General features: G+C 47.3%; 1 protein-coding gene across 3 annotated transcripts in view; it reads left to right on the top strand.

The window, feature by feature from the left end:
- Window positions 1–501: 501 nt before the first annotated feature.
- The window catches only part of MAEA (macrophage erythroblast attacher), a 49,827-nt gene continuing 24,452 nt past the window's right edge, over window positions 502–25,876 (top strand). For 2 of the 3 annotated variants that reach the window (XM_006874112.1, XM_006874111.1), the window contains exons 1-2: window positions 502–599; window positions 19,244–19,426. In XM_006874112.1, coding sequence (XP_006874174.1) covers window positions 531–599; window positions 19,244–19,426 — 252 coding nt within the window. In that variant the 5' untranslated portion in view covers window positions 502–530. The remainder of the gene's footprint in view (window positions 600–19,243; window positions 19,427–25,876) is intronic. The other variant, XM_006874113.1, reaches the window with a different exon arrangement.

Genomic DNA, 25,876 nt, shown 5'->3' with positions numbered 1-25,876 from the left:
TCCTCCGGGGTCTTACGTCCCCGGCCCGCGCCAGCAACCGCAAACCATCAGATGCCCGCAGGGGTGGCACTGCCCCCACTGAGCCAGGCAGCTGCCACTCCATTCCCAAGCCTCCCCTCAGCTGGCCGACGACCGTCTCTACCCTCGGGACATTCAGGGACTGTCAGCCTCTCCTTGCGGCCGACGTAAAACCAGACCTGAGCTGGACAGAGCGACCCCAGGATGAGGAAACCATCATTCCCAGTCCAAATAGTTCAACAATGAAGCCGCTCTGTCAGAGCTTCCGGCTGATTGGCTGGAAGAGATGGAGGCCGGTGGTGATTGGTCCGGCTGGACGCCCCTCGACACTCATGCCGGAGGGCGCTTTCTTACACCGCCCTTCCGGCTGGGCGAATCTGATTGGTGTAGACGAGTCCTCCCGCCTCCACTCTGCCACACCCCCTCGGCCTGGAGGGTGCGGACGTCATTACCCAGCGTACCCCGCGCCCGTCGGCTTCTCCTCCGCCCGCTAATGTTTTGGCCAATTCAAGATGGCGGTGCAGGAGTCAGCTGCTCAGCTGTCCATGACCCTGAAGGTCCAAGAGTACCCGACCCTCAAGGTGGGTGTGTGGGGAGGGAAGGCGGAAGGGAAGGGACTACGCCTCCCGCCTGTGCTCGCCAGCCGCAGGGGAGACGGCCCCGAGGAGGGAGGAAGGAGGGGTCCGGGCGGGCGGGGGCTGGGGCGCGGCCTTCCCGAACCGGACCGGGCTCTCCCAGGGGCGACGCGGTCCGCCCAGGCCGGGTCGGGCTTCCTAGGGAGCGGCGGGGGCTGCCCCGCGCCGGGCCGGGCTGCCAGGTGTGGCCAGTGTGACTGTCTGCACTCCTGGCCGACTCGCCGAGACTTCGTGGCAGGGCGGGGAGAGGTCTGCCCGCGTTCCGCTTCGCCCTCCAGAGCCTGATCGTGGCTCCCCGTCCGGCTTCAAAGGAGCGTGAGCCGCCCCAGTGACACCCGTGGTGGCCTGGTCAGGCTGATGAGTTTGGGGGGCAGGAAGTCTGGAGGGCGGGATTCCGGTGGTGCGGGGTCGCGGGCGCCCAGCCAGAGTGCCCCGACGTGACTCGCAGATGGAGTCTAGTCCAGCTGCCCTCCCGGAAGCATAATGTCAGAAGATGTTGATGAGTTGGCTTCCCGTCGTCGCTTCTCAGGGAATCTGTAAGGAGAGCCCTAACGACCTAATGTGGAACCTTTTTTACTGGGCGTCACCGAACTTGAAATACAGCCCTTGCCACTCGATTGCCAGTTGCGTGACCTTGGGTGGTCACTTCACCAAACCACATTCCATTAGGATGAAATCTGTTCCCCCTAGCCGGGGCCGGACCTTGTTCCTGACATGGTTCATCAGGGTATCTGATGGTGATTGCATCAAAGGAAGCACCTGGAAAGAAATGGTTCAAAGATCAAGGTCATAACGTTCCCAAGAGAGCCGTGGCTGATTCCTCTCCTGGGGACCAAGTAGCTGTTCTCTCTTCCCAGTGGACCTCAGCGTCCCCATCTGCCCCAGTGGTGACAGGTGGTGTGGGTGCCGTGTGGTCAGGTTGCAGGAAGTTACCCCCACCCCAAGTTCATTTAGGAAAGGATTGTGGAGGATAGGCTCTTGAGCTGGTCTGCTGAGGTTTGAGACGTGCCCTCTTTTGTTCACAGCTTGCTTTAGCTGCTCTGTGATGGTTTACCTGCATCAAGTGTAGGTAGTAACCCCACCTGGGGTAAAACGAGTGCATACCCATGCATGGCACGGTGCCTGGCACTCACTCAAAAGAGTATTAGAGCCATTCCCACTGCTCAGGGCAGACTGTGCGCGGGACAACTTTACACAGCTAAGTGGAGCATCCGTTTGTCCTCTTACCTTAACTAGTAGTGAACAGTACTGGTCCATACCACCGAATTTGATTGAGGAAGGGAGTGGAAAGGTGGCTGACATGTTCTAAATGCCTGTTTGCCAGACTCTTCCAGAAGTATGGCTTTTCTCTACTTCCGTCCTTGAGATTGGGGGCTCACTCTTATTTTAGAGATGAAGACCCTGTGACTCTGAGAGGTCTGGACCATGCTACTGGAGGCCCCCAGCTAGACATCTCCTTGGGTTGATGCTGGTCTCCTCTCTGGCCCACCAGCCTCAGGAGAGAGGTATGGGAGCTTGAAAGTGCTGGGCTCTTGTCTTACTCAGCCCCCTGACAGACTAGGAAGTGGGAAGACCAGAACTGATGGTTGGATGTCTGGGGTGCTGGCTGGTGAATGAGGAAAACACCCGGCAGGAAAGGTTTCTGAACTGCTTCTCCTGGCTCCGTGATTGACCTGGGAAGGGAGGCGGAAGGCCTCAGCAAATGGTTTCTCCTGTAGATTGCCGTCGCTGTTCCCAGGTTGTTAGTGATGCACAGGGTCCTGCCGGTACTTCCACAGGCACGAAGCAGTGCGGTGGCCTTTCATGTGGGCCTGCCAAATCAGAAACACCTTTGTTCTTTTTTTTTTTTTTTTTTAAGAATGGCTTTAAGAGCAGTATTTTTTCAATTAGAGAGCCCACTTCCATCACATTTCCTCCCAGATTATTTAGAAACACCCCTCTCCCTGTCCCTCCATCCGCCCCCCCACATATCACAATGCCTGTTTACCAAATTTCTCTGTGCCAATACTGCATCACTCACTTCTCAGGTAATAATATTTTCCTGGAATTCACAAGACTAATTCCTACTGGAGAGTGGAGACGCTTTCCTGGGAAAGTAGGGGTGTAATGTAGCATGAGCCAGAACGCAGTGAGCGCTGAGAGCCCCAGAGCTGTGCCCGTCACAATCTGAGGAGCCCTGCCGGGGTGCAGAGGTAGGGGATGGGGAGTGCACTGTGTGGAAGTCAGAGAAGAGAGTGGGGTTCTCCAGGGTGCTGTGGGGTGCCTTTAATCCGCGACACGTTCTGCTCCAGAATCGCAGGAGCTAGCTTACACTGGATTGGATTTTCACTGGTGGGATTGATCTTCATTTCTGGCCACCGAGTGTTCCCCAGATAGGATGGGCACACCACTGGGTAGGTCAGCCAACTGAGTTCAAGCTGTGCTTCCGTCCTCAGAACTGATGAGGCACCTGGGCTTTGCTTCCCCTGCTAAAGCAGAGAGTTAGGGCTGGTTGTGAGATGCTGCCTCTAGTGCGCCCTGACCCCAGGCAAGTCTCAGTCTCCCTGAGCCACCATTTCCACAAGAGGGACTAGCACTGGTCTCCTCCGGTGTGGCATTGCAACACTGGCAGTGGGGGCTGCCCTATGTGTTGTAGGAACCTCAGCAGCATCCCTGGCCTCCACTCACCTGAGGTCAGCCCCGACTCAGAGACGATGCCATGCACAGTGGAGGGAATGAGGCATCATCCCATCATCCTTAGCGGATTGGACAGTTCTGATGTACAGGGTTTCCATTGGCTGGTTTTCAGAAGTAGTTAGCCAGGCCTTTCTTCCTAGCCCCTCTTCATCTGGCAGTTCTGCTGACACCTATTCAGCGTTCTAGCAGTATACAGCCTTCACTGACAGATGGGTAGTAGCTGCACATAAGGTGCATTGATGGGGAACCAGCACGCCCCAAACACTTTCACTGGGGGTGGAAATCACCCCCCACTGACAAACGCTGGCCTGGATTCTTTGCTGCTCTCCTAGACTTGTATGTTCATAAAACAGCAGGCGGGTCTGTAGCTCCTGAGAACACGCCCTTCTCCTCCGACTGCCCAAGCCTCATAGTTAAATGCTCTGACGGCAGCGTGGGTGCCTGGTGAGTCTCTACGGGGCCAGAGGGCACGCAGACCAGCGCTTTGAACAGGAAACCCTGTATTCATTAGTTTTTAAAAATTTTGTTTTTATTCTAAAAGAAATCGACCCATTTCCTAATTGTCCAAGTGTTCAGTACTGAAGCTTAGTCCAAGGGAGAATTGGGGTGGCCTGCTCAGGGCTCATTGCCTTCTGTGTTTACCCTCCAGATAACCAATCTAACGTTGCCTTTTAGACCTGCTTTATCACTTTTTACACGTAACCCCAACTCAGCTGGGAATGTGCACCACCCAGGAGAAGGCTGGGGTGGGTGGGGAGCTGGCTCTAGGCCCTGCTCCTCTGTAGGGCCCTCCTTTTCACACCCCACAGGGCTTCCTCCTGCCTCCACCCTGTGGAATCCCCACCTCTCTCCCCCTCCTCATGGGGACAGTCTGCGGGGGCCTAGGGGGAGTGATTTTCCTAACCCCCAGAGACCTGTTCTCAAGTGTCTGAATTCTCACCAGTAATACTTAAATTTTCTCTTCAATTTGACAACAATCTGCTGACTCGGATCTTGTTATAAACAAGTATTGCCCTGTCATTTCTAAGTCTGGGTTTGCTCTTGTAGTAGAAAGTTTGGGGTCCACATACACACCTAATGCTTCACCTTTAGTGCAGTTTTCCAAACCTGGCCTGTGGCTGTGTTTTGGGGATCCACGTGTTGTCAAGTCAGAGGAATCCAGTAACTAACCATGAAGCATGTGGGTTTCTGAGTCAGACAAGCACTGTGTCCGGTCGGGCGTGGGTAGCTGTGCCCTGGATGGGTAGCATTAGGCTAGCTAGGCTAGCTTCTTGTACATTTGCTTGTATTTGTTTTGTTCTGTTTTCATTTGCAAAGTAGAGCCAATCCCTTGCCTATGCCACTTGATAATCTTTCTCTCCCTCTGCCCAGGCTCAGAACTGTGTGGGGTCTAGCGTAGAATGCCCCCACAGTCCTACCTTTGAGAATGCCCCCACACTCCAAAACATGCTTGGAGTCTCTGGTTTTTCTGAAGGGCCTTGGCCTGTCCCTTGTGCCCTCAGGGACCTTTCGTTCTTCTCGCTAACACCAGCATGGGATTGTCTCTTTGTCCTCCTAGTGTACTGTCCTGCATTGTGACAAGGTCTGCCTTGGCCTTTAGGGTGGGGGAGACTGTGAGAAGCCTGAGATGGATGCTTGGTCTGCTTACACATTCAAAAAAAAAAAAAATCAAATCAGGGAAAGAGAGGTCTAGCTCATGATTTCTAAGGAGCCCTGGTGATGTAGTGGGTTGAGCAGTGAACTGCTAACAGCAAGGTCAGCTGTTCAAATCCACCAGCCACTCTACAGAGGAAAGCCTCAGGCACCCTAGGGAGCAGCTCTCCTCTGCCCTGGAGGGAGGGTCCCTATGAGCCAGAAGCAATTTGATGGCCCTGGGGAGTTCTCTAATGGTTGGACCAAGCTAGAGGTAGAAAGAACCAGTCTCGGGCCTTAACTTCAGGGGTCTGTAGTAACCACAATAGTTGAGCTTGGCCCCCCTTCTCCCGTCATCCCCACAGCTGGGGAACAGGCAGGCATCTTGACCAGGGGTGTAGCTGCTAGACACCCAGACCCCCACGCCACCTCTCCCTGGGAGCTCTATCCCCAATTTGAGAGCCTGTCTTTGTCAGTCTGTCAGGGACACGGCATGAGACAAAAGACAAGTAAGTACTGTGAGTGCGGTGCGTTCCACAGTGAGACAGAAGCATTTCAGGTACGTTAGGATGTTCTGGAAGTTCTAGAGGTCAGCACTGATGTGGGGGGAGGGGTGGGGTGACGATGGCTTCAAGGGATGAACTTGGTGACTTTGGCTGGGGGTCAAGGAAGTGAGATTTGGGGTTGGCAAAGCTACGTGGAAGGCACCAAGGTCTTGGCAAACCCTGTCACCAGCAGACAAATGGCTCCATTGGGGTGGCGTGGCTGGGTGTGTTCTTAGGCCCTGCAGAGCTTATAACCATCAAACTGGTGAGTGCCAAGGCCAGTGATGCCAACTGTGGGCGTGATGATCTGCAGGAGACAAGCCGACACCAGGAAAAAGAGGAGGACAGCCAGTCTGTCCAAAGTGTAAACGTCCGGAGGTGTGGCTGAGGGGATGGGAGGGAGTTGGTGCTGACCCTCTCGTTACAGAGCTGTGGGTGAGTGCTGATCACTTTCAGGTGCACATTGACTCTGGAGAAGGTGTGTCCTTCCTACGTTTGTCTCAGCTTCTAAGTAAGTCTTCAAGTTGAACTCTTCGTACGTCATTCTTCTCATTTTAGTGCAAGAAGAGACCCACAGTGTTCATTGCTTTGACTATGCAGGTGCAACGAGTGAGGATGATTCTGATGGAGAATTTGTCGTAAGAAGGGGTTGTGACTTAGAGTCCTAGTATGGTGCTGTAGGATAAGCACTGCACTGCAAAGTTGGTTTGAACCTCAGGGACAGCAGTTCAAACCCACCTGCTGCTCCTTGGGAACCGTGTACAGGTCACCGTGAGTGGGAGGGACTAGATAGCAGTTAACAACAAGGGTTGGTTCCATTGTTGCCAGTGAGGGCAGATTGATGCAACAAAAGTAATTTGGCGCTGCTTTGTGTTGGAGCTTTTCTAAGAAAAAGAACAATTTGTGTGTCCTCACGTGGGCTATTTTGCTGGATGTGGCTGAATGGGGAATGTGCACCACTGTGCTGGCGGCTTGCCCCGACCCTGTCTCCCTGGTCATCTCTGGTCCAGGGTGTCCCTCTCAGTTGAGGACCTCGCTGCCTCTCTGCCCTTGACCGCTTTGTGCCCATCCCCAGTCCCCTCGCCCCTGCCCAAGTCCAGCCTCTGCTCCGCATTAAGCCCCTTCGTGCCTGTAACTCTGCTGCTGGCTTGTCTCCCGCATCTTCCCTTTTTCCATTTTGACTGGCTCATTCCCGTTAGTGTGCAACCAGACTCCCAGGCTTTCTCCAGAGCTACCTGTAGGTGGCTTCAAGCCACCAACCTGTCAGTGAACAGCCCAGTGCCACTCACCCCTTGGTATTTGCCTGCAAGACAGTGACTCCGCTTGTCTGCCTTCCTGAACGCCTGTATGAAGCTGGCTGAGGCCGAGAGATGGCACTGAGACATGGGCGAAACCGATGCCTGCCCTCGGTCCTAACTGCCCCAGACCTACCTTATCCACCACCACTCCCACAACAGCCTAGCATAGTAGATGACCTCGTCCTGTGCCACTGCTGTGAACTACCTTCGAGTTGATTCCGACCCATAGCGACCCTGTATAACGTTTCCAAGGAGCAGCTGGTGAACTTGGAACCACCGACCTAGAAGTTCAAACAACTTTGCCGTGTAACACATTAGCCCACAGCGCCACACCTATGCCACTAAGTTGGGCCAAAACCCTGGTAGGCATTCGTAGCACCTGCTTCTCCTATTCATCCCAGGATTTCTGCCTAGTGCACAGTGGATGCTTAGGCACCACCCTTCTAGCCCTGAGGGAAGCAGGAAGGGGCCGCTTGGAGCTTTCCTCCTTCACACCGTCACCTCCTCACAGCATCCTGCTTCTATCTGTAGTATTTCCTCTGGGACTCCCCCAGGGTACAATGTACCCCTCATCCTATCCACTGTCCACCATACCCCCCCATACAGCGTGACCCCCAGTCCACCATACCCCCCGCACCCCCAGTACAGTGTACTCCCCAGGCATGTGTTTTGTCCACTATCCTATCCCAGGACCTACATGAGTGCTTGGCAAGTAGCAGGCACTATAAGTAGATTTTGGCCAAATGGATTTCCCCTCAGCGCTGGGAAAATGCCCTCTTGAGCTTTGCCTCACTTGGTCCCCTTGGTGCATACATGTACCAGCACCAGTTTGGGTGTGGCTGGTCCACTGAGATTCCTCTGTCTCTAGTTCCTTTCACCCACACACCCTGGCATTGCCCCCGTCCCTCTCCCCGTGGGCCATTCTTGCCTGAGAAATGGCGGCCCTCAGTGAGCCACACACCACCACCTCTGTTCCAGCCAAAGGCCAAGTGCAGGCCTGGCTCCCAGTCCCCAGTAGCTGACCCCAGGTAGGATCTGGTGCACTGGCAACATGGCTGCCCCCTTCCACAACTGTCTCTCTCTTTCCACTTAGTGGGTGGATGGGTCAGGGTCCATGGACTCGTCCCTCCAGTAGCTTATAAACCATCTTCACTTGGGTCTCTGTTTGACCTTTGAATCTTAATCCGCCTCTCCCTGGTCTTCCCCTTTTCAATAAGGGCTTCCTCCTCTGCTTACCTCACAACCTGAGAGCCAGCCTTGACCCTCTGTTCTCACAGCTTACAGAGAACCCATCTGCGTGTACTCCGGGCTCCAGTTTCAGAATCTTTCTAGAGTCTGATCACTTGTCACCTTCACCATTGTCACTGCTTGACCAGAAGCATCAGGAACCTCCTAACCTGTCCTTACCCAGCCACCAGACCATGCCATTCTTCCTGGCTCCCTTGGGCTAAAGGCCAAGCTCCTGCCCCCTCCGCTGGGGCTTTCTCCTTAGCTAAGAGATGCCCTCCTGCTACAGCCTTAGCCCAGAAGCCCTTCCCTTTGGTACGTGGACGGCTCCTTCCTCGGGTCTCACCGTCAGGAGACCTTCTCTGACCACCCTACTTGTGTGCTGTGTCTGTCTGTGAGCTGTCCCAAGGGACAGTGGAGGCAGGGTCCTGACAAGGGACAGTGGAGGCAGGGTCCTGACATTCCCCGTCACCGGCTTGCTTCCAGGGGTGTGTACAGCTGACTTGGATTTGTAGCTCATGTTCCTATTTTACTTTTCCTTCCCTTTTTCAAATGGGCCAGTGGCATAAGAAGATTTTGCAGGTAACCAGAGGGTGAAACTGATGATGCCACGTACAAGAGGCATCAGTGACAGCAGAACGTGGCCCCTCTGATCCCCTTAGAAATTGGCCAGAACCATGGCAGCTTTCAAGGAGCTTACTTAATGTGGGAGTTTGAGCCCCAAGCTGCACTGAGCAGTCCGCTGTGAGAGCATGAAGCACCACGATTTGCAGTATTGTGGCACGGTGCACCCCAGATGCTGGGATACATACCATTGCAGAGTGTAGTGGGAAGTGGACTGCTAGTCCTGCTCAGCCCAGGTGCCATGGATAAGTAAGCTGTATCCCAGGAATGCAAGGTTGATTCACCATGTGAAAACCAATCAGTGTGACACACCATCCTGACAGAATAAAGGACCAAAACACAGTATTCTCAATAGACACAGAAAAAGCACTTGATAAAATCCAACCCTTGCATGATAAAAACACTCAACAAACTAGGAATAATGGTGCCTTCTCAGTGCACTAGGTGACCATTCTGGTCTGCTTGTGAGTGGAAGTGGGGGAAATGGAGCCAAGAAGACCTGGGTTGAGTTTGGCCATGTTCCATTGGCACCCATTGACCTAGAGAAGAGGAAGGGCTGGCTGCTCTGCAGTTAGGAAGATGTGTGAAGGCCTGAGCCCATGGGGCACTGAGCCGGCCCCTGGGGGCAACGGCTGAGAGTGAAGCAGCCGGCTGCCATGAAGTGCAGAGAGGGGTGTTTGAGTTCCCAGAATTAACAGCTAGTACCCATTTGACCTAGCTTGGTTGGATAATTGACCAGAACTCAAACCAAGGAAGATGAATATGTTTGATAACTGAGAACAAGTGCAAATTGCTACCATTTGACAAACCAGACTTTTGCCTATGAATGTAGTGACTCAAAATTCCAACCTGAATGGAAGGATGCTTCATATCAAGGACCAACCTTGTTTCCTCCATGTACTGGGCTGGCAGGGACAACAAATGTAGACATTGGCGATCAAAATGGGAGTGGGGCTGTCAGCCTGCAAAGGCCTACAAACCTTCATGAGTGTGCTTAGTTGCAGAATGGGGGTTGGGGGGAACATAGAGAGTAGAATGGATAAGAAAACAAGAGCTTTCAATATGTTGTCTACAAGAGATATCAATAAGATGGAGATAGCCTAAATACCACTGTGCAGAAGAATGGCTAAACAAGCTGTGCATACACACAATGGAATACTACAAAACACTGAAGAGTAATGATGAATCGGTGAAACACCTCACAACATGGCTGAACCTGGAGGCCTTTATGCTGAGTGAAGTTCGTCAGTCACAAAAGGACAAATATTGTATGAGACTAATTTTTTTGTCTTTTTTTTTAAAAAAAAAGGTTTTCTTGATAAAAGAAACAATCTATGGAAGTTACAGGGTGGGGGCTGGAAAGTTTACAGTCTAGAGTGTGGACATATGTGGATAACATGGGTGACAGGGCAGGTAATACACAACAAGAGGGAGGCTAGCAGACGAAAGATGAAGGTAGCAGGAGCCATGAGGAGGGATGCAATCGATAAGTGACTCGAGGTCAATGCTGTTAACTGTTGGTACATGGAGGGGATTGCAACCCCAAAATGAAGCAAGTATATGATCTGTTGGATGTCAAAGTGATGATCTGCTCTGTAAGCTTTCACTCAATTCACAATAAAAAGTTGGGGGGAGGGTGCTTCCTCAGTTTGATAGAGAATGTCTGTGAGATTGAAAGCTTGCCCCCTTTGCCAGGACTAAGATCAGAATGGATGTTTGCTCTCGCCACTTCTTGTCAGTAGGGCAGTGGAGGGTCTAGCCAGGGTAGTCAGACAAGAGAATGTAAGGCATACATATTGTAAAAGGAAGAAATACAGCTCTGTAAATGATACCATCTTGAATATAAAAAATTCTAAGGAATGAGGAAGGGAAATAAAAACTGTTAGAGTAATTAACTAGTTGAGCAAAGTAGTTGGAAACAAGATCAATATACAAAAATTAACACTAGAACAATTCAAAGGAGGAATTTAAAAAATCAATTTCATTTACAAGAATATCAAAAAAAATAAAGTACTTAGGACTAAGGCCTAGCAGTACTCCCCAAATTGATCTACAGATTAGCACAATCCTTATCAAAATCCCAGCTGCTTTTCTTGTGGTAACTGACATGTTGACCCTAAAATCCATATGGAAATTAAAGAGACCAGAAGAGCCCTAAGAATACCGAAAAAGAACGGAGATAAAGAATTCATACTTTGGAACTCTAAAACTTACTACAAAGCTACACTGTGGTACTTTCATATTCTCTAAACATAACAAAAAAATGAAATAGAATTGAGATCCCAGAAATATATTTATGGCAGTCAATTTTCACCAAGAATATCGAGACAAATGGGGAATAAACTACAGTCTCAACAGATGCTGAGAAACTGGATGTCCACATGCACGTGAATGAACTCAGACTCCGACCTCACACCATAGAAAATTCACCGTGGATCAAGAGTTAAATGTATAAGGAAAAACTAACAGGCAATGTCAAGAAAGTAAAGAACCCACAGGACATGGAGAAAATATTTCCAAATCATTTACCTAAACCACCACCACCATTCTTGCATTCAAAATATATTTTTTAAAAAATTCTTATTTTCACAACTCAACAATAAAAAGACAACCCAATTAAAAAACGAGTAAAGGATTTGAAACATTTTTTCTCCAAAGAAGATACCCAGATGACCAATAAACCCATGAAAAGGTGCTGTAGAGTCAGTTCCAACTTGTAGTAACCCTTTGCATAGCAGCACAAAACACTGTCTGGTCCTGTGCCAACCTCACAATCATTGCCATACTTGAGCCCATTGCAGCTAGTACTGCGGCAATCCATCTCCCTGTAGATATTCCTCTTCTTTGATGACCCTCCACTATACCAAGCATGATGTCCTTCTCCAGGGACTGATCCCTAGCCACATCCGACAAATCCCTAGCCACTCCATGACCCGCACGGAGAGATTAAACCCAAGTAAGGGTGACGGGAGATAAGAAAAAAAGAAAGACACAAGGCACAAAATGAGACTAGAATAGTTGGGACCAGGTGAGCACAGCACTGTGATGGAGCTACTGTGATATCGTCCTGCGTTCAGCATGTTTATTATATACACAAATCTAAGGAGAGAGCTGGGGACAGGGAAAAGATTGCAAAAACTTTTGGTGTATAGATGTAACCAGTAAGTGGGATTTTATCAGAAGAATGTAGTTGCTAGGGAAACAGAGATAGGGTAGCAAGATGTTTTTGCAGACTAAACTGAAGGCCATGGCTACGTACAAGGACAGACTGCAAATTCCTTGTTCTCTGAGGCAGGCTTTGCAAGTTCCTCAGGGGGCAGCCTGACCTGGGAGTGGCCCAGTTTTCTGGACCACAACTGTTTAGTTGCAATCCGCTGGTTAAACTGCCCCCAAGTCTGAGACCTTCGGTTCAGCCCCTCCCAACAATCCTTCCTGATAATATGACTGAAATAGGAGAGATGAAGTCTGGCCATCTTGGCTTCTACAGAGCATTCCAGCTGTACTTCCAACACAGATTGGTTTGTTCTTTTGGCAGTCCGTGGTACTTTCAATAGTCTCATTCAACACCATAGCTCAAATGCATCAATTCTTCTAAGGTCTTCCTTATTCACTATCTAACTTTCACATGCGTATGAGCACAATTAAGTGTTCTAGAATACTCATTCTCCACAGTGTTGCCCATAGCTTTGTCATGAGCCACACAATTGAAAGCCTTTGCATAGTCATTAACACACAGGTAAACATGTTTCTGGTATTCTCTGCTTTCATCCAAGATCTATCCAATGCAATGATATCCCTCATTCCACGTCCTCTTCTGAATCCAGCTTGAACTTCTGGACATTCTCTGTCAATGTACTTTTGCAGCCATTTTTTCATTATAGCAAAATTTTATTTGTATTCTGTCTTAATGATATTTTCCAATGATTTTTGCATTCCGTTGAATCACCTTTCTTTGGAATGGACACAAATATGGATCTCTTCCAAATTTCTTGGCATAGATGAATGAGTGCCTCTGGTGTTGCATCAGTTTGTTGAAAGATTTCAATGTATATTCCATCAATTTCCAGAGCCTTGTTCTTTGCCAGTACCTTCAGTGCACATTAAACGTCTTCCTTCACTACCATTGTCTCTTTATCATATGCTACCTCTTAAATTTGAACTTGAACCATCTCCTTTTGATACAGTGACTCTGTGTTTTCCTTCCATCTTCTTTTGCTGCTTTCTGCATCATTCAGTATTTTGCCTGTTGTTGTTAAGTGCCGTCAGGTGGTTTCCAACCTGCAGCGACTCTGTATAGGGTTTTTGAGGAGTGGCTGGTGAGCTTGAGCCGCTGACCTTGCAGTTCAAACCAACTTTACAGTCCAGCACATTAACCCACAGCACCACGCCAGGAATCCTTCAACATTGCAAATCAAGGCTTGGATTTTTTCTTCAGTTCCATCAGCTCGAAAAATGCTGACGCTCAGCGTGTTCTTCCCTTTTGGTTTTCTAACTCCAGATCTTTGCACATTTCATTATAATATTTGACTTTGTCTTCTCGAGCTGACCTTTGAAATTTTCTGTTCAGCTCTTGTACCTCCTCATTTCTTCCATTTGCTTTAGCATCTCTGCACTGGAGAGATGTCATCCCACAACTCCTCTGGTTTTTAGTCATTAATGCCTAAGTGCATCAAATCTGTTCTTGAAGTGATCTCTAAATTCAGGTAGGATATGTTCAAGTTCATATTTTGGCTCTTGTGGACTTGTTTTTATTTTCTTTCACTTCAACCTTAACTTGCATGGTATCTCTGTATTCCATCTGGAGAAGTCCATGTGTATTGTCGTCTTTACGTAGTTTAATAAACATACTTGCAACAGAAATCATTGGTCTTCCAAAATTCTGTCATGCCATCTCTAGCATTATTTCTATCACCAAGGCCATATTTTCCATCTACTGATCCTTCCTCTTTGTTTCCAACCTTTGCATTCCAGTCGCCAGTAATTATCAGTGCACCTTGTCTTAGTATGGAAGCTCAGCTGGAACCTTTCCACCATGAGTGTCCCTGGTGATAATTAAAATACCGGTGGCATGGCTTCCAGAATCACAGCAACACACAAGCCACCATAGCATAACAAACTTACAGATGAGTGGTGGGGCCCTCCTGATACTATGCTCAAAGTATGAGACATGAAGTCGTTCCGTCTTGGCTTCTAAAGAGCATTCTGACTGTACTTCTTCCAGCACAGCTTTGGTTCCTGGCAGTCCATGGTACTTTCAGTATTCTTCTCCAGCACCATAACGCAGCTGCATCAATTTCTTTTACAGCTTTCCTTGTTCATTTTCCAACTTTCACATGCATATGAGGCAGTTGAAAGTAGCATGGCTTGGGTCAAGTGCACTTCACTTGTCAAGTTGACATCTTTGCTTTTGAGCACTTTTTTAAGAGGTCTTTTTCAGCATATTTCCCTAGTAAAGTGTGTCGTGTGGTATCTTAATTGCTGCTTCCATTAGTGTTGATTGTGGATCCGAGTAAAATGAAATCTGTTAACTTCAATCTTTTCTCATTTTCTCATCATGTTAGTTATTAGTCCAGTGGTGAGGATTTTTGTTTTCTTTACACTGAGTAGCAATCCATACTGAAAGCTGTTGTCTTGGATTTTCATCAGTAAGTGTTTCACTTCCAGCAAGCAGGGTTGTATTCTCTGCATATCACAAATATTTAATGACTCTTCCTCTGATCCTGATGCCACCTTTTTCATAGAATTCAGCTCCTTGACTTAATAGCTCACTGTGCAGACTGAGTAAGTATGGTCAAATGATGCAACCCTGGTACAAGCCTTTACTGATTTTAAACCATTCCATATCCCCTTGTTCTGGTCTTATCAACTGCCTCTTGATCTAGATACAGGTTCTTCATGAGCACAATCCAGTGTTCTGGAATACCCATTCTTTGCAGTGTTATGTGTATCTTGTTTTGATCCACTCAGTTGAAGCCCTTTACATAGTGAAGTAAACATCTTTCTGGTAGTCTCTGTTTTCAGCCAGGATCCGTCGGACATGAACGATATCCCTAGTTCCATGTTCTCTTCCGAAGCCAACTGGAATTTCTGCAGCCCTCTGTCTGTAGACCGTTGCACCATTTTAAAAATTATCTTCAGCAATATTTTACTTGACCATCAACCATTTATTTTTGGTGCAGTGACTCTGTATAGTCCTACCATCTTCTTTTGGTACTTTCTACATTATTTAATATTTTGCCTGTTGTTGTTGTCGATTCTGACTGTCAGCGACTCTGTATAGGATTTCCGGGTCCTGTTGTGGCACTGTGGGCTACTGTGCCAGACTGCAAAGTCAGTTTGAACTGCAAGGTTGGTGGTTCAAGCTTACCAGCTGCTCCTTGGAAACCCTATACAGTGTCGCTATGGGTTGAACACTGCCTCGATGGCACTTAACAGCAACATATCTTCAAGAGAGCAGAAAGCGTCATTTTTCTCCCACAGAGTGGTCAATGAGCTCGAACCAAGGACCTTGCGGTTTGCAGTCCAGTGCTTATATCTTGTGGAGCCACTGCACCTGCACTCCCATTTTGCCCGTGGAATCCTTACAAGTCTTTAATGTTTTTCTTCAGTTCTTTCAGCTTGAGAAATGCTGAGTATGTTCTTCCCTTTCTTGTTTTCAAACTCCAGGTCTTTGCACATAGCTTCATGATTCTTGACTTTATCTTCTTGAGCTGCTGACCTCTGAAATTATTTGTTCAACTCTTATAGCTCCTCATTTCTCCCATTGGCGTTTTAGCATCTCCTCATTAGAGAGCAAGTTTTAGAGTCTCTTCTGACATCCATTTTGGTCTTTTCTTTCTTTCCTGTCTTTTTAATGACCTTTCGCTTTTGTCCTGTATGATGTTCTTGATGTCATCCCACGTTTCTTCCTGTCTTCAGTCTTTAGTGTCTAATGCATCACATGTATTCTTGAGATGGATCATATTTTGGCCTTTGTAGACTTGTTTCAGTTTTCTTCAGCTTCAGCCTGAACTTGCATGTGCTCCATAGGCTGCCCCTGTCTCTGTTCTGGCTGATGCTCTGGAACTTTTCCACCAACTCTTCCACAGATGTAGTCAGTTTGATAGCTCTGTATTCCACCTGAAGAGGTCCATGTGTATAGCTGTCTTTTATAGTGATTAAGAAAGGTATTTGCAATGAAGAAGTCATTGGTCATGCAAAATTCTGTCATGCAATTTCCGGCATCATTTCTATCACCAAGGCCATGTTTTCCAACTACGGATCCTTCCTGTTTGTTTCCAACCTCTGCATTCCAGTTGCCAGTAATGATCAATACATCTTGATTGAATGTTTGATCAATTTCAGACTGAAGAAGTTCGTAGAATTCTTCAAACTCACCATCACTGTCTTTGTGGTAGGTGCATAAGTTTGAATAATTGTGGTATTAACTGGTGTTCCTTGTAGGCATATGGATATTATCCTAGCACAGACAACATTGTACTGCAAGATAGCTCTTGAAATGTTCTTCATAACAATGCATGTACACTGTTTTTCAATTTGTTGTTCCTGTCATAGTAAACAATATAATTGTCTCATTCAAAATGGCTTATACCAGTCCATTTCACCTCATCAATTTCCGGTATATTGATTGATTTGGTTGTTGTTGTTCTATTTCATTTTTGACAACTTCCAACTTTGCTAGATTGTAGTTTGTGTGTTCCATGTTCTGTTTAGTGATGGATGGTTGAGGCTGTTTCTCCTCATTGTGAGTTGTGCTCCATCAGCAAATGAAGGTCGTGCAAGCTTTACTCCATTTATGTCATCATGGTCAGCTTCTCTTTGATGAGACAGCTTTACCCTAGTTGTATTTTGAGTACCTTCCAACCTGAGGGACTCATCTTCCAGCACTATGTCTGACAATGTACTGCTGCTATTCCAATGTTTTTATCTTCCTGCATTATGTCTGACAATGTTCCTTTGCTGTTCATAAGCTTTTCATTAGGTAACCATTCAGAAGTAGTCTGCCTCTGCTCCTTTCATGCCTTCTTAGTCTAGACCTTACACTGAAACCTATAAAATACTGGTGTCATAGCTTCCAGCAACACACAAACTACCCCAGTATGACAAACTGACGTTAGTCTTGGTGGTGATCGTGTGCTTTGGATTTGGTTTTGGCTCATACGTCCCTGTGTAGTATTTCTGAGGCTGTAAGTCTTTATAGAAGCAGGAAGGCTCATCTGTGTCCTCTGGAGAGGCTGGTAGATTCGAACTGCTGACCTTTCTGATTAACAGCCCAGCTCGTGATCCACTATGCTTCCAGAGCACCTTGACTTTCGTGCTTGGTGGTGTGGTGGTGGTTTGCCGTGGAGTTGATTCCAACTCACAGTGACCCTGCATAGGGTTTCCATAAGTCTTTACGGGAGCAGAAAGCCTCATCTTTCGCCCATGGAATGGCTGGTAGTTTCGAACAGCAGACCTTAAGGTTAGCAGCCTGACTTGTAACCACTGTGCTACCAGAGCTTCTGAGTCCAAGGGCAGGTGCTAATTTTAGTGCTTTGAGAGGAGTAAGAGCCCCAGATCCCTGAAGCTACATTCTTCCTTTGTTGTTGTTGTCATGTGCCGTGGAGTCGGCTTCGACTCATAGAGACCCTGCACAGGGTTTCCTAGGCTGTAAATCTTTACGGGAGCAGAAAGCCTTATCTTTATCCCGCAGAACAGCTGGTAGTTTCAAACTGCTGACCTTGCGGTTCGCAGCCCGATTTGTAACCACTACGTGTCCTTGTTGTTGTTGTTGTTATGTGCCATCGAGTCAGTCCCGACCCATAGCGACCCTGTACAGGGTTTCCGAGGGTGTAAATCTTTACGGGAGTAGAAAGCCTCATCTTTCTCCCGCGGAGCAGCTGGTAGTTTCGAACCACTGACCTTAAGGTTCGCAGCCCGATTCGTAACCACTACGCTACCAGAGCTCCTTAGGAAAGTACAAGTCAAAGCCACAATAAGATACCACTTCACAGCCATTTGAATGGCTGGAATCAAGAAGATCAGCAGTAAGAAGTGTTGGCATGGATATGGAGAGTTTGACTCCTAGGGAAGTGGTTACGAACTGCTAATCTCAAGGCCGGCAGTTTGAAACTATCAGCTATCCGTGGGAGAAGGATGAGGCTTTCTGCTCCCATAGATATTTACAGCCTCAGAAACCCTGTGCAGGGTCGCTATGAGTTGGAACCGACTCCACGGTACTTAACATCAACACCACCACTTCTGGTAGGAGCGTGAGATAGCGCATGCTTGGGAAGACATTTAGGTGGATTCTCAGAAAGTTAAAGTGAATGGCCCCTTGACCAGGGATTCTGTTCTGGGTGTATGCTGTAGAGAAGTGAAAGCAGATGTCCACATAAAGCCTTGTATGTAATGTTCCTAACTTCATTATGCATAATAGACAATAAGTGGAAAGTCTGGAGTGTGCATATCGTGTGTGTTAAGATGAATTTCTGTTCACTTTTCTGAACTGGGTGCTTCATTTTCTTCTGTTTTATGAAGTGGGAATTGTAAAAGAGGCCCTTCTCCATGGCTGGTGTGCATGATGTCCTGGTCTGGCTTTCACCCTGGAGGTGACAGCTCCTCGGGCACTGAAGTGAGTACTGGTGGAGCCAGGACTCCCTGCTCTGCCCTTTGTCTGGCATGGCGGTCTGTCCATCCTAGCCCATGGAGAGCCTCACTGGTGAGTGTAAATCTGGCACCAGGCTGCCACAGGCGCCCAGTGTGGTGATTACCATGTGATGGCCATCTAGATAGCAGCCCAGTCCTCAGAGCACCTGCCCTGGGACTTACACGTCAGACTATGAAAGGGAGCACACAGTTAGGAGGAAGTGGCTCCTGGGCTCTGATCGCTTCTGGCATCTTTTTCTGGGAGTCAGTAAATCATCATTGCCATCCATGGATTCTGACTCACAGTTACCTACAGGACTGGCCCAGTGGGTTTCCAAGACTCATCTTTTCTGAAGCAAACAGCCACATGTTTTTCCCAGGAGTGAGTAGGTGGGTTTAAACCACAGACCTTTCCATTAGTGCAGAAGTATATATATATTTGTGAGTGTGGCCTTGTTGTTTGCTTGCTTTTGATTTACATTTTCACTTTGGAACAATTTCAGACTGAAGAATTGTAAAGATGCAACAGAGAATTCCCACACTCCCCAGTTCCTTACATGATTACATTGTACACAGCCCAAAGGCTCTGGGCAGTGTGTTTGCCCTTGGCCTGGGAGAACAGAAGTTTGTATCTGCTGCCAGTCACCGGTTAGAGGCATTGTGCCTTTCCTGGAGACTCCAGGGTTTGTCAAGTCAGGCAAGGCCACCCTGAGTCATGAATCGTGAGTGCAGCTAAAGGAGAACTGGACTTCCACGCGCCCTCTGGTGGCGACTTGAGATTGGTGCGGGTGGTCTGTGCTGAGCGTGACTGTTGATTGGCTTTGTTTGTTGGGGTCCCTGTCCTGCAGTGGTATGCCAGACCAAGGTCAGCTTTGTTGTTGTCGTTAGCATCATGTCCCAGGTGCTGTGATGGGGACTGTAGCATGGGGGGACTCATAGCTGCCTCTGATTTCTTCCCCAGGTGCCCTACGAAACACTGAATAAACGCTTCCGAGCTGCTCAGAAAAACATCGACCGCGAAACCAGCCACGTCACCATGGTAGTGGCCGAGCTGGAGAAGACCTTGAGCAGCTGTCCTGCTGTGGACTCAGTGGTCAGCCTTCTGGACGGTGTAGTGGAGAAGCTCAGCGTGCTGAAGAGGAAGGTGAGTCCACTGCAGAGCGGCCCAGATTGGACCCTGACGAACCCCAGGGGCAGGTTGTAGCCTGCATTTTGTAAAAGATAGGTGTTTCCAGCATTTTCCACCCTCAAATATCCTGTGAGTGAAATGAGAACAATGTGTCGGCATGAATTCCATTCAGAGACACGTAAGGTTAGAGAATCAAGATTTACTGCCTCTGTTTAAAGATTTGGTGAATGTTTAAGCTTTGATCTCTTTGAGCACTTTAACCGTCTTAAATGGTCTGGTTTCTTAGCAGTGCTGTTGTTTTTCCAGGTGGGGTAAGTTACGGAGGGAGAATCACCTTCCATTCTTTATATTTCTGGTTGAGGACTAAATCTCCTTCAAACACAGATCTCGCCATGCTAATCCTTCCATGAAAATAGCACAGTAGACATTTGATTGGATGCTAGCAGAGCTGAATTTACCCCAAAGCTGATTGAGCTTAGCACTGCAGACTGTGGTTTTGCCCTGCCCTCTTTCTCATCTTGCTCTTGAGAAATGAGCCCCATGTGCTGCTGGATTCCCAACCAGCAGGGCAGGTGTGCTGGCCAGCCGCGTGTCCCTCCACAGGTTCTCAGACAAGGTTGGCATAAGGCTTCTCCCTGGGCCCGCTGGGGAATGTATACAGAGCAAAACCAGCCCCCCACCCCCAGCCACTCCAGCCTCTGTGGGCCTGTGCCCAGTTAGTGCAGCTGCACAGGGCTCGCAAGTGTGGTGTGCTTTATCTGTGCCCGTTCCCACAGCCCCACTGGCCAGGGCAGGCAAGAGTGTTGGTCACCCCTGCTTCAAGCTGGCAGCTGGGCAGCTGAGGATCACTGGAGACTACCGTCAGAGAACTGACACTGTCCCTGTAATGAACACAATGAGAACAGTCCCTATACTGTCGGAAAGGGACTACCATTCTTTTGGTTGACTAGTGTATGGGTTTCCCCAAGCCTTGCAGCCCCATCGTGTGTTAGTTTCCATGTGCATCACGTGCACGTGCATGCTATTTACATGGCTGTACTGTATGTAGACACAAACCCAGTTGTCTAGTCTGAAGAAATCGTGGTTCCTGGGAAGGAAGGGCTCCCTTCTGGGCTCTGCTCAAGTATCACTGTTGGGCTGAGTGGTCAGCTTCCTTTCCCATGCATGTTCCTGTTCCACTAAGGATGGGGTTGTCTTAGCTCCAGGAGTGTCCCCAGCCCAGCTGGGAGGCTGGCTATGGAACACATTGGTTTATTGTCTTTTGAATGTCGTCTCCACAAACAATACGTGGGATTTTTTTTATTTCTGTGACTAGGGTATTCAGACTAATCTTCCCACTGAAAACATCCAGAAATGCTGGAAAGACATTTTAAACATCATAAAAGCATCTTAAGTTGTCCATCCCTATCTACCCTGTGTACAGAGGGGATAGTATTGATACTTGATGTGAAGACTCTTTCCCTCTCTGTTGGTATTTAGAGTTACTACCTCCATGAGTATAGGTCAGGTTCATCAAATTGTAGCAATTTACCCTCGTTTTCTTTATCAAAAATTGTTTTGTTTTGTTTTGATCTTCCTCTAGTCGAGTTCTGATTACCAAGCCTAGGTCAAATGGGTACTGTCTGCAAGTTTGGGCGTTCTTGTGCCTCTCCCTTCACTTCATATCAGCTGGATGCTTCACTCTCAGCTCTAGAGCAGAAATTTTAAAGCCCAAATGAAAGCTCAAGAAATGCGAACTATAACTAAAATGAAAAATGCATTGTTTATGTCACAGCCACAGCTGAAGAGAGAATTAGTGAGCTGCAACAGAGACCTGAAGAAATCATCTAGAATGAGTAGAGAGAGAGTAGGTGAAAATCCATGAGGCTAGGAGATGTGTAGGATAGAAGAAAACGTGTGTTCTTTTAAGCAGGTTCCAGCAGGAGGGAGAGAGAGTGGGCCAGAAACAATATATGAAGGGACAATGACTGAGGAATTTTCAGAATTACAGAAAATTACCAGATCAGAGATTCATGAATCCTAAATGATAAAACTAAACACACACAGGCTTTTTGCATAGTAAAACTTAAGAAAACAAAGGTAAAGAGAAATGTCTTAGAAATAGCTAGAGGAAAAGACTGCTTCCGGAGGAACCGCTCCTGAACTGAGAGTTGCTGACAGCCAGTGCCAGCCTGAAAAGCCTGGAGTGGGCTGGAGAAACCGGCCGGCCAGAGTCCTAGAGCCCTCCTGTTCACTCAGGCCACCTGGGGCCTCACCTGCCAGCTCAGCAGAAGTGGTCCTAGCCTGGGGAGTCCAGGCACAGGTGCAGCGAATGTGTGGCTACGAAACTTGTAATTTAACGACATTTTCAATTCAGTACATTGATTGCACTAACTGTTGTCTGAGTGCTCCGTAGCCACACGTGGCCAGTGGCTGCTAGATTGCAGACACAGGACATTTCTGTCTAGCCAAACTCATTTTGAACAACAGAATTGACTTTAAGGCAAAAAGCCATGTAAGCCATTGTTGTTGTTGTTAAGTGCCGTGGAGTCGGTTCTGACTCACAGCGACCCTGTATCGGGTTTCCGAGGCTGTAAATGTTTACAGGAGCAGAAAGCCTCATCTTTCTCCCGTGGCACAGCTGGGAGTTTCAGCTAAGAAGGCCGTTTTATAATGGTGAATAGTGTAATGACCATGGCCTCAGAATACATAAAGGAAAGCAGCGTAACTGCAAAAAAGCTACAGATCAGCAAGATGGTCAATTTCAATGTGTCTGTGAGTCGTCACTGCAAACTGACAGGTCAATACAAATGAAGTATGCAGACGTACACATTGCCTAGTGAACGGATGTAGAGCACCGTCTCAGTAATTGCAGAATTTCAGGCATTGGGAATATTAATGAAAGTGCTATCTCAAAACACTGCAAAGGATTGAAATCGCATGTAATGCACTTAAGCTGGGACCCAGTGGTGGTGGTGGTGTTCAGTCGCTGAGCCGGGTCTGACTCATGGTGACTCCGTATAGGGTTTCTGAGGAGCAGCTGGTGAGCTTGAACTACTGACCTTGCAGTCTAGCCCGTTAAACCACAGCACCACACCAGCACTCCAGGAACCAATAGCAAAAAAATTCTGAAACATATGAAGACAACCTAATTTAGAAATGGACTTTTAAATAACTCCAGTACTTGTCATTGAATGCTTGAGGATGTTGCATATTTTTTTTAAAAAATGCAAATTAAACCCAAAGAAAGTAGAAGGGAGGGGCATGAAAGAAAGGCAGATATTTATGAGAGAGAAATCAAACATTAAGTGGGTCTGGAGAACTAAGTATGGTTTGTAGAAAAACTTACAAGATTTGACAACACTTGAATCAAGAAAATGAGAGAGGAGGCTCGAACATGACTGGATGAGGATTGAAAAGGGAGCATAGCTACAGACTTAGACAGATACCTACAGAAGGTGAGGGGATTCTGAGGGTCTGTTTATAAACAGTATCCCAGTACTTTTGGTTTCCAGCCCAAAGAACTCCCTTTAGGATGTTATGAAGTGCTGGATTGGTTTTGACAAAATCTCTCCGCTTCTGTTTATCCTGGAATGCTTTGATTGCACCATCACATTTGATTGACAGTTTTGCTGGATAAAATAATTCTCGGTTGGCAGTTTTTTTCTTTTAGGGTTTTATATATGTCTCCCCATTGCCTTCTTGCCTGCATGGTTTCTTCTGAGAAGTCAGAGCTTAGTCTGATTTGCTTGCCTTTGTAGGTAACACTTCTCTTTTCCCAGGCTGCTTTTAGGATTCTCTCCTTGTCTTTGATTTTGGAGAGCTTGATTATATGTCTTGGTACTTTTCTATTAGAGTCTATCCTTCCTGGGGTTCGTTCAGCTTCTTGAATGCTTATCTTCTCATTCTTCAAGATGTTAGGAAAATTTTCTTCCGGAATCTCTTCAACTGTCTCCTCTGTGGACTTCAGTGATTCTTCCTGTTCCGGAATGCCAATAATCCTTAATTTATTCCTCTTCATGTTATCCAGCATGAATCTTAGACTCTCTTCAGATTTTTTTATCCTTTTTTTCTGCTTGCTCTTCTATCTTAGCAATATTGAGAGATTTGTCATCCAGCTCACTGGTTCTGGCTTCTATCTCTTCAGTTCTGCTCCTTTCTCCTTTCAGTGTATTGTCCATTTCTGGGGTTTTTGTTTTTGCTTTGTTTTTAAGTTTTTATTGTGAATTGAGTGATAGTTTACATGGTCTAACATTGGCATTGCACTCATCATTTCATTGCAATGATTACAATCTCCTCTGTGCATCATCACCACTCAACAGTATTTGCTTCCATTCCCTGGTTTTTTTTTTTTTTTTTTTTTTTTTTGGTGTGTGTTGGGTGGTCTACACAGAAACACTCAGGAATATATAATAATTTAAACAACCAAAGAGCACATTCTGTAAGCTTGTCTCCTGGCCGTCAGTACCCAGTCCTTCTCTTTCCATGAGTCCGGAGTCCTCAGTCCTCTGCTGCTCCCTCTCTCCATGTCCTCATCTCTGCCTCCGTCTTTGGAGTCGCTGCTTCTCTGGATCAGGTCCCACACCCTGCTTGTGCTCTTCTCCCTTGGCCATCCTTACTTTTTTTTTTTTACACATTAAATCACATTTATTTAGGGTCAGTTATAGGCATCCTGGTGTGGCGCTGTGGATTAATGCGCTAGACTGCACAGTCGGTTTGAACTACAAAGTTGGTGGTTCAAGCTCATTAGTCACGCCTTGGAAACCCTCTAGAGGGTCGCTATGGGTTGAAACCGAATCGACAACACTTAACAGCAACAGCATAGCCACAAAAGGTTACATTTAGTCTACTATCTCTCTTTTCAATCAAGATTAACAGTAATAAAGAAAATAGCTAGCCATTCCATAATCAAGCTATTTTAGGGATAGCAGGTGTAAAGGAGAATACATGCATATAGTTCAGTTTCTATAGGGCTATCTGTGATTTTCCTTAAAAAAAAAAAAAAAAAAAAGTCTATGAAAAGCGTTGTGGGGAGGGGCGAACAAGAAACTCTGAAAGTCTACCTCGTGCTCACAGGTGACTCTTCCACTTCTCTTTCCTAATTTTTGCGTCCCAATTCTCTCTACTTCCAGTCAGTACCCCGGAGAGGCTGCCATTTCTCCTCCCTGAAGCACAGATAAAAGCCTTGCCAGGAATAGGTCTGGGTTTAAACAGCTGATCCTAAGGAAGTTGCCTTAGCAATTTGCTTTTTTGTTCTTTTTCAAAAGACAACCAAGCATCTTAACATTATTCCCCCCCTTTCCCCATTCTAACCATGTCACAATCACTGTTTCCTAGAGCCCTGTTGTTCCAAGGTTGTGTATACATCGTTAGTTACCTCTGTCCCACTTATCCCATGCAAACCTGTCTAATTGTTTACCCATCAGCCTTATTTTTCCTTCCCCTCCCCCTTCTTGGGCATTGCCTCCCTCCCCAGCACCCAAACTATCCTGTGTCTATTCCCAACCCTGTGTTCCACCTTCCCCTCCTTCCCTCACCCCACTCCCCGCATTCTGGTAACCAGCAAAGAATTCCCCCCTCCTTCTCCCCTGCTTTACTCTGGGTTCTTTCCCTTAGTCTTTTACAGTAGTGGTCCTATGAAGTATTTCTCTTTTTGTGACTGACTAATTTCACTCAGCATAACGTCGTCAAGGTTCATCCATGTTATGTGATAGCTTACAGCTTGTTCTTCAGGGTAGCATAATATTCCATTGTGTGCATGACCCACAGTTTGTTTATCCATTCTTCAGTTCATGGGCACTTAGGCTGTCTCCATCTTTTTGCTATTATAAATAGTGCTGCTATGAACATTGGTGTGTATGTATCTACTCGTGTTATGGCTCATGTGTCCTGGGTAAATACCAAGTAGAGGGATAGCTGAATCATAGGTATTTCTATTTCCAACCTTCTGAGGAAACGCCATATTGCTTTCCAGAGAGGTTGGGCCATTTTGCAGTCCCACCAGCAATGCAGGAGCATCCCAGTCTCTCCACATCCCCGCCAGCATTTATTGTCCTCTACTTTTTTTTATCTTTGCTGTTATTGCTGGTGTGAGATGGTATCTCATTGTTGTTTTGATTTGCATCTCTCTTAAAAGAGCTCTGGAGTCCTGGTGTGGTGCTGTGGATTAATGCGTCAGACTGCAAAGCCGTTTGAACTGCAACGTTGGCAGTTCAAGCCCACCAGCTGCTCCTCAGAAACCCTATACAGGGTCGCTATGGGTCAGAGCCTCTATACGGCACCTCACAACAACAACAAAAGGAGCTCTGATAGTGTTGTTGTTGTTGTTGTCAGGTGCCATCGAGTCGGAACCGACTCATAGCGACCCCATGCACAGCAGAACGAAACAGTGTCCGATCCTGGGCCAACCTCACTACCGCTGCCACACTTGAGTCCATCAATGATGCCACCTGGCTGATCCATCTTATTGGGGGTCTTCCTCTTTTT

The sequence above is a fragment of the Chrysochloris asiatica genome, unplaced genomic scaffold (genome assembly GCF_000296735.1).
Source record: "Chrysochloris asiatica unplaced genomic scaffold, ChrAsi1.0 scaffold00262, whole genome shotgun sequence".
Taxonomy (NCBI): Eukaryota; Metazoa; Chordata; class Mammalia; order Afrosoricida; family Chrysochloridae; genus Chrysochloris; species Chrysochloris asiatica.
Note: the sequence above shows the minus strand (reverse complement) of the source record. Positions and strands in the feature narration are given on the sequence as shown.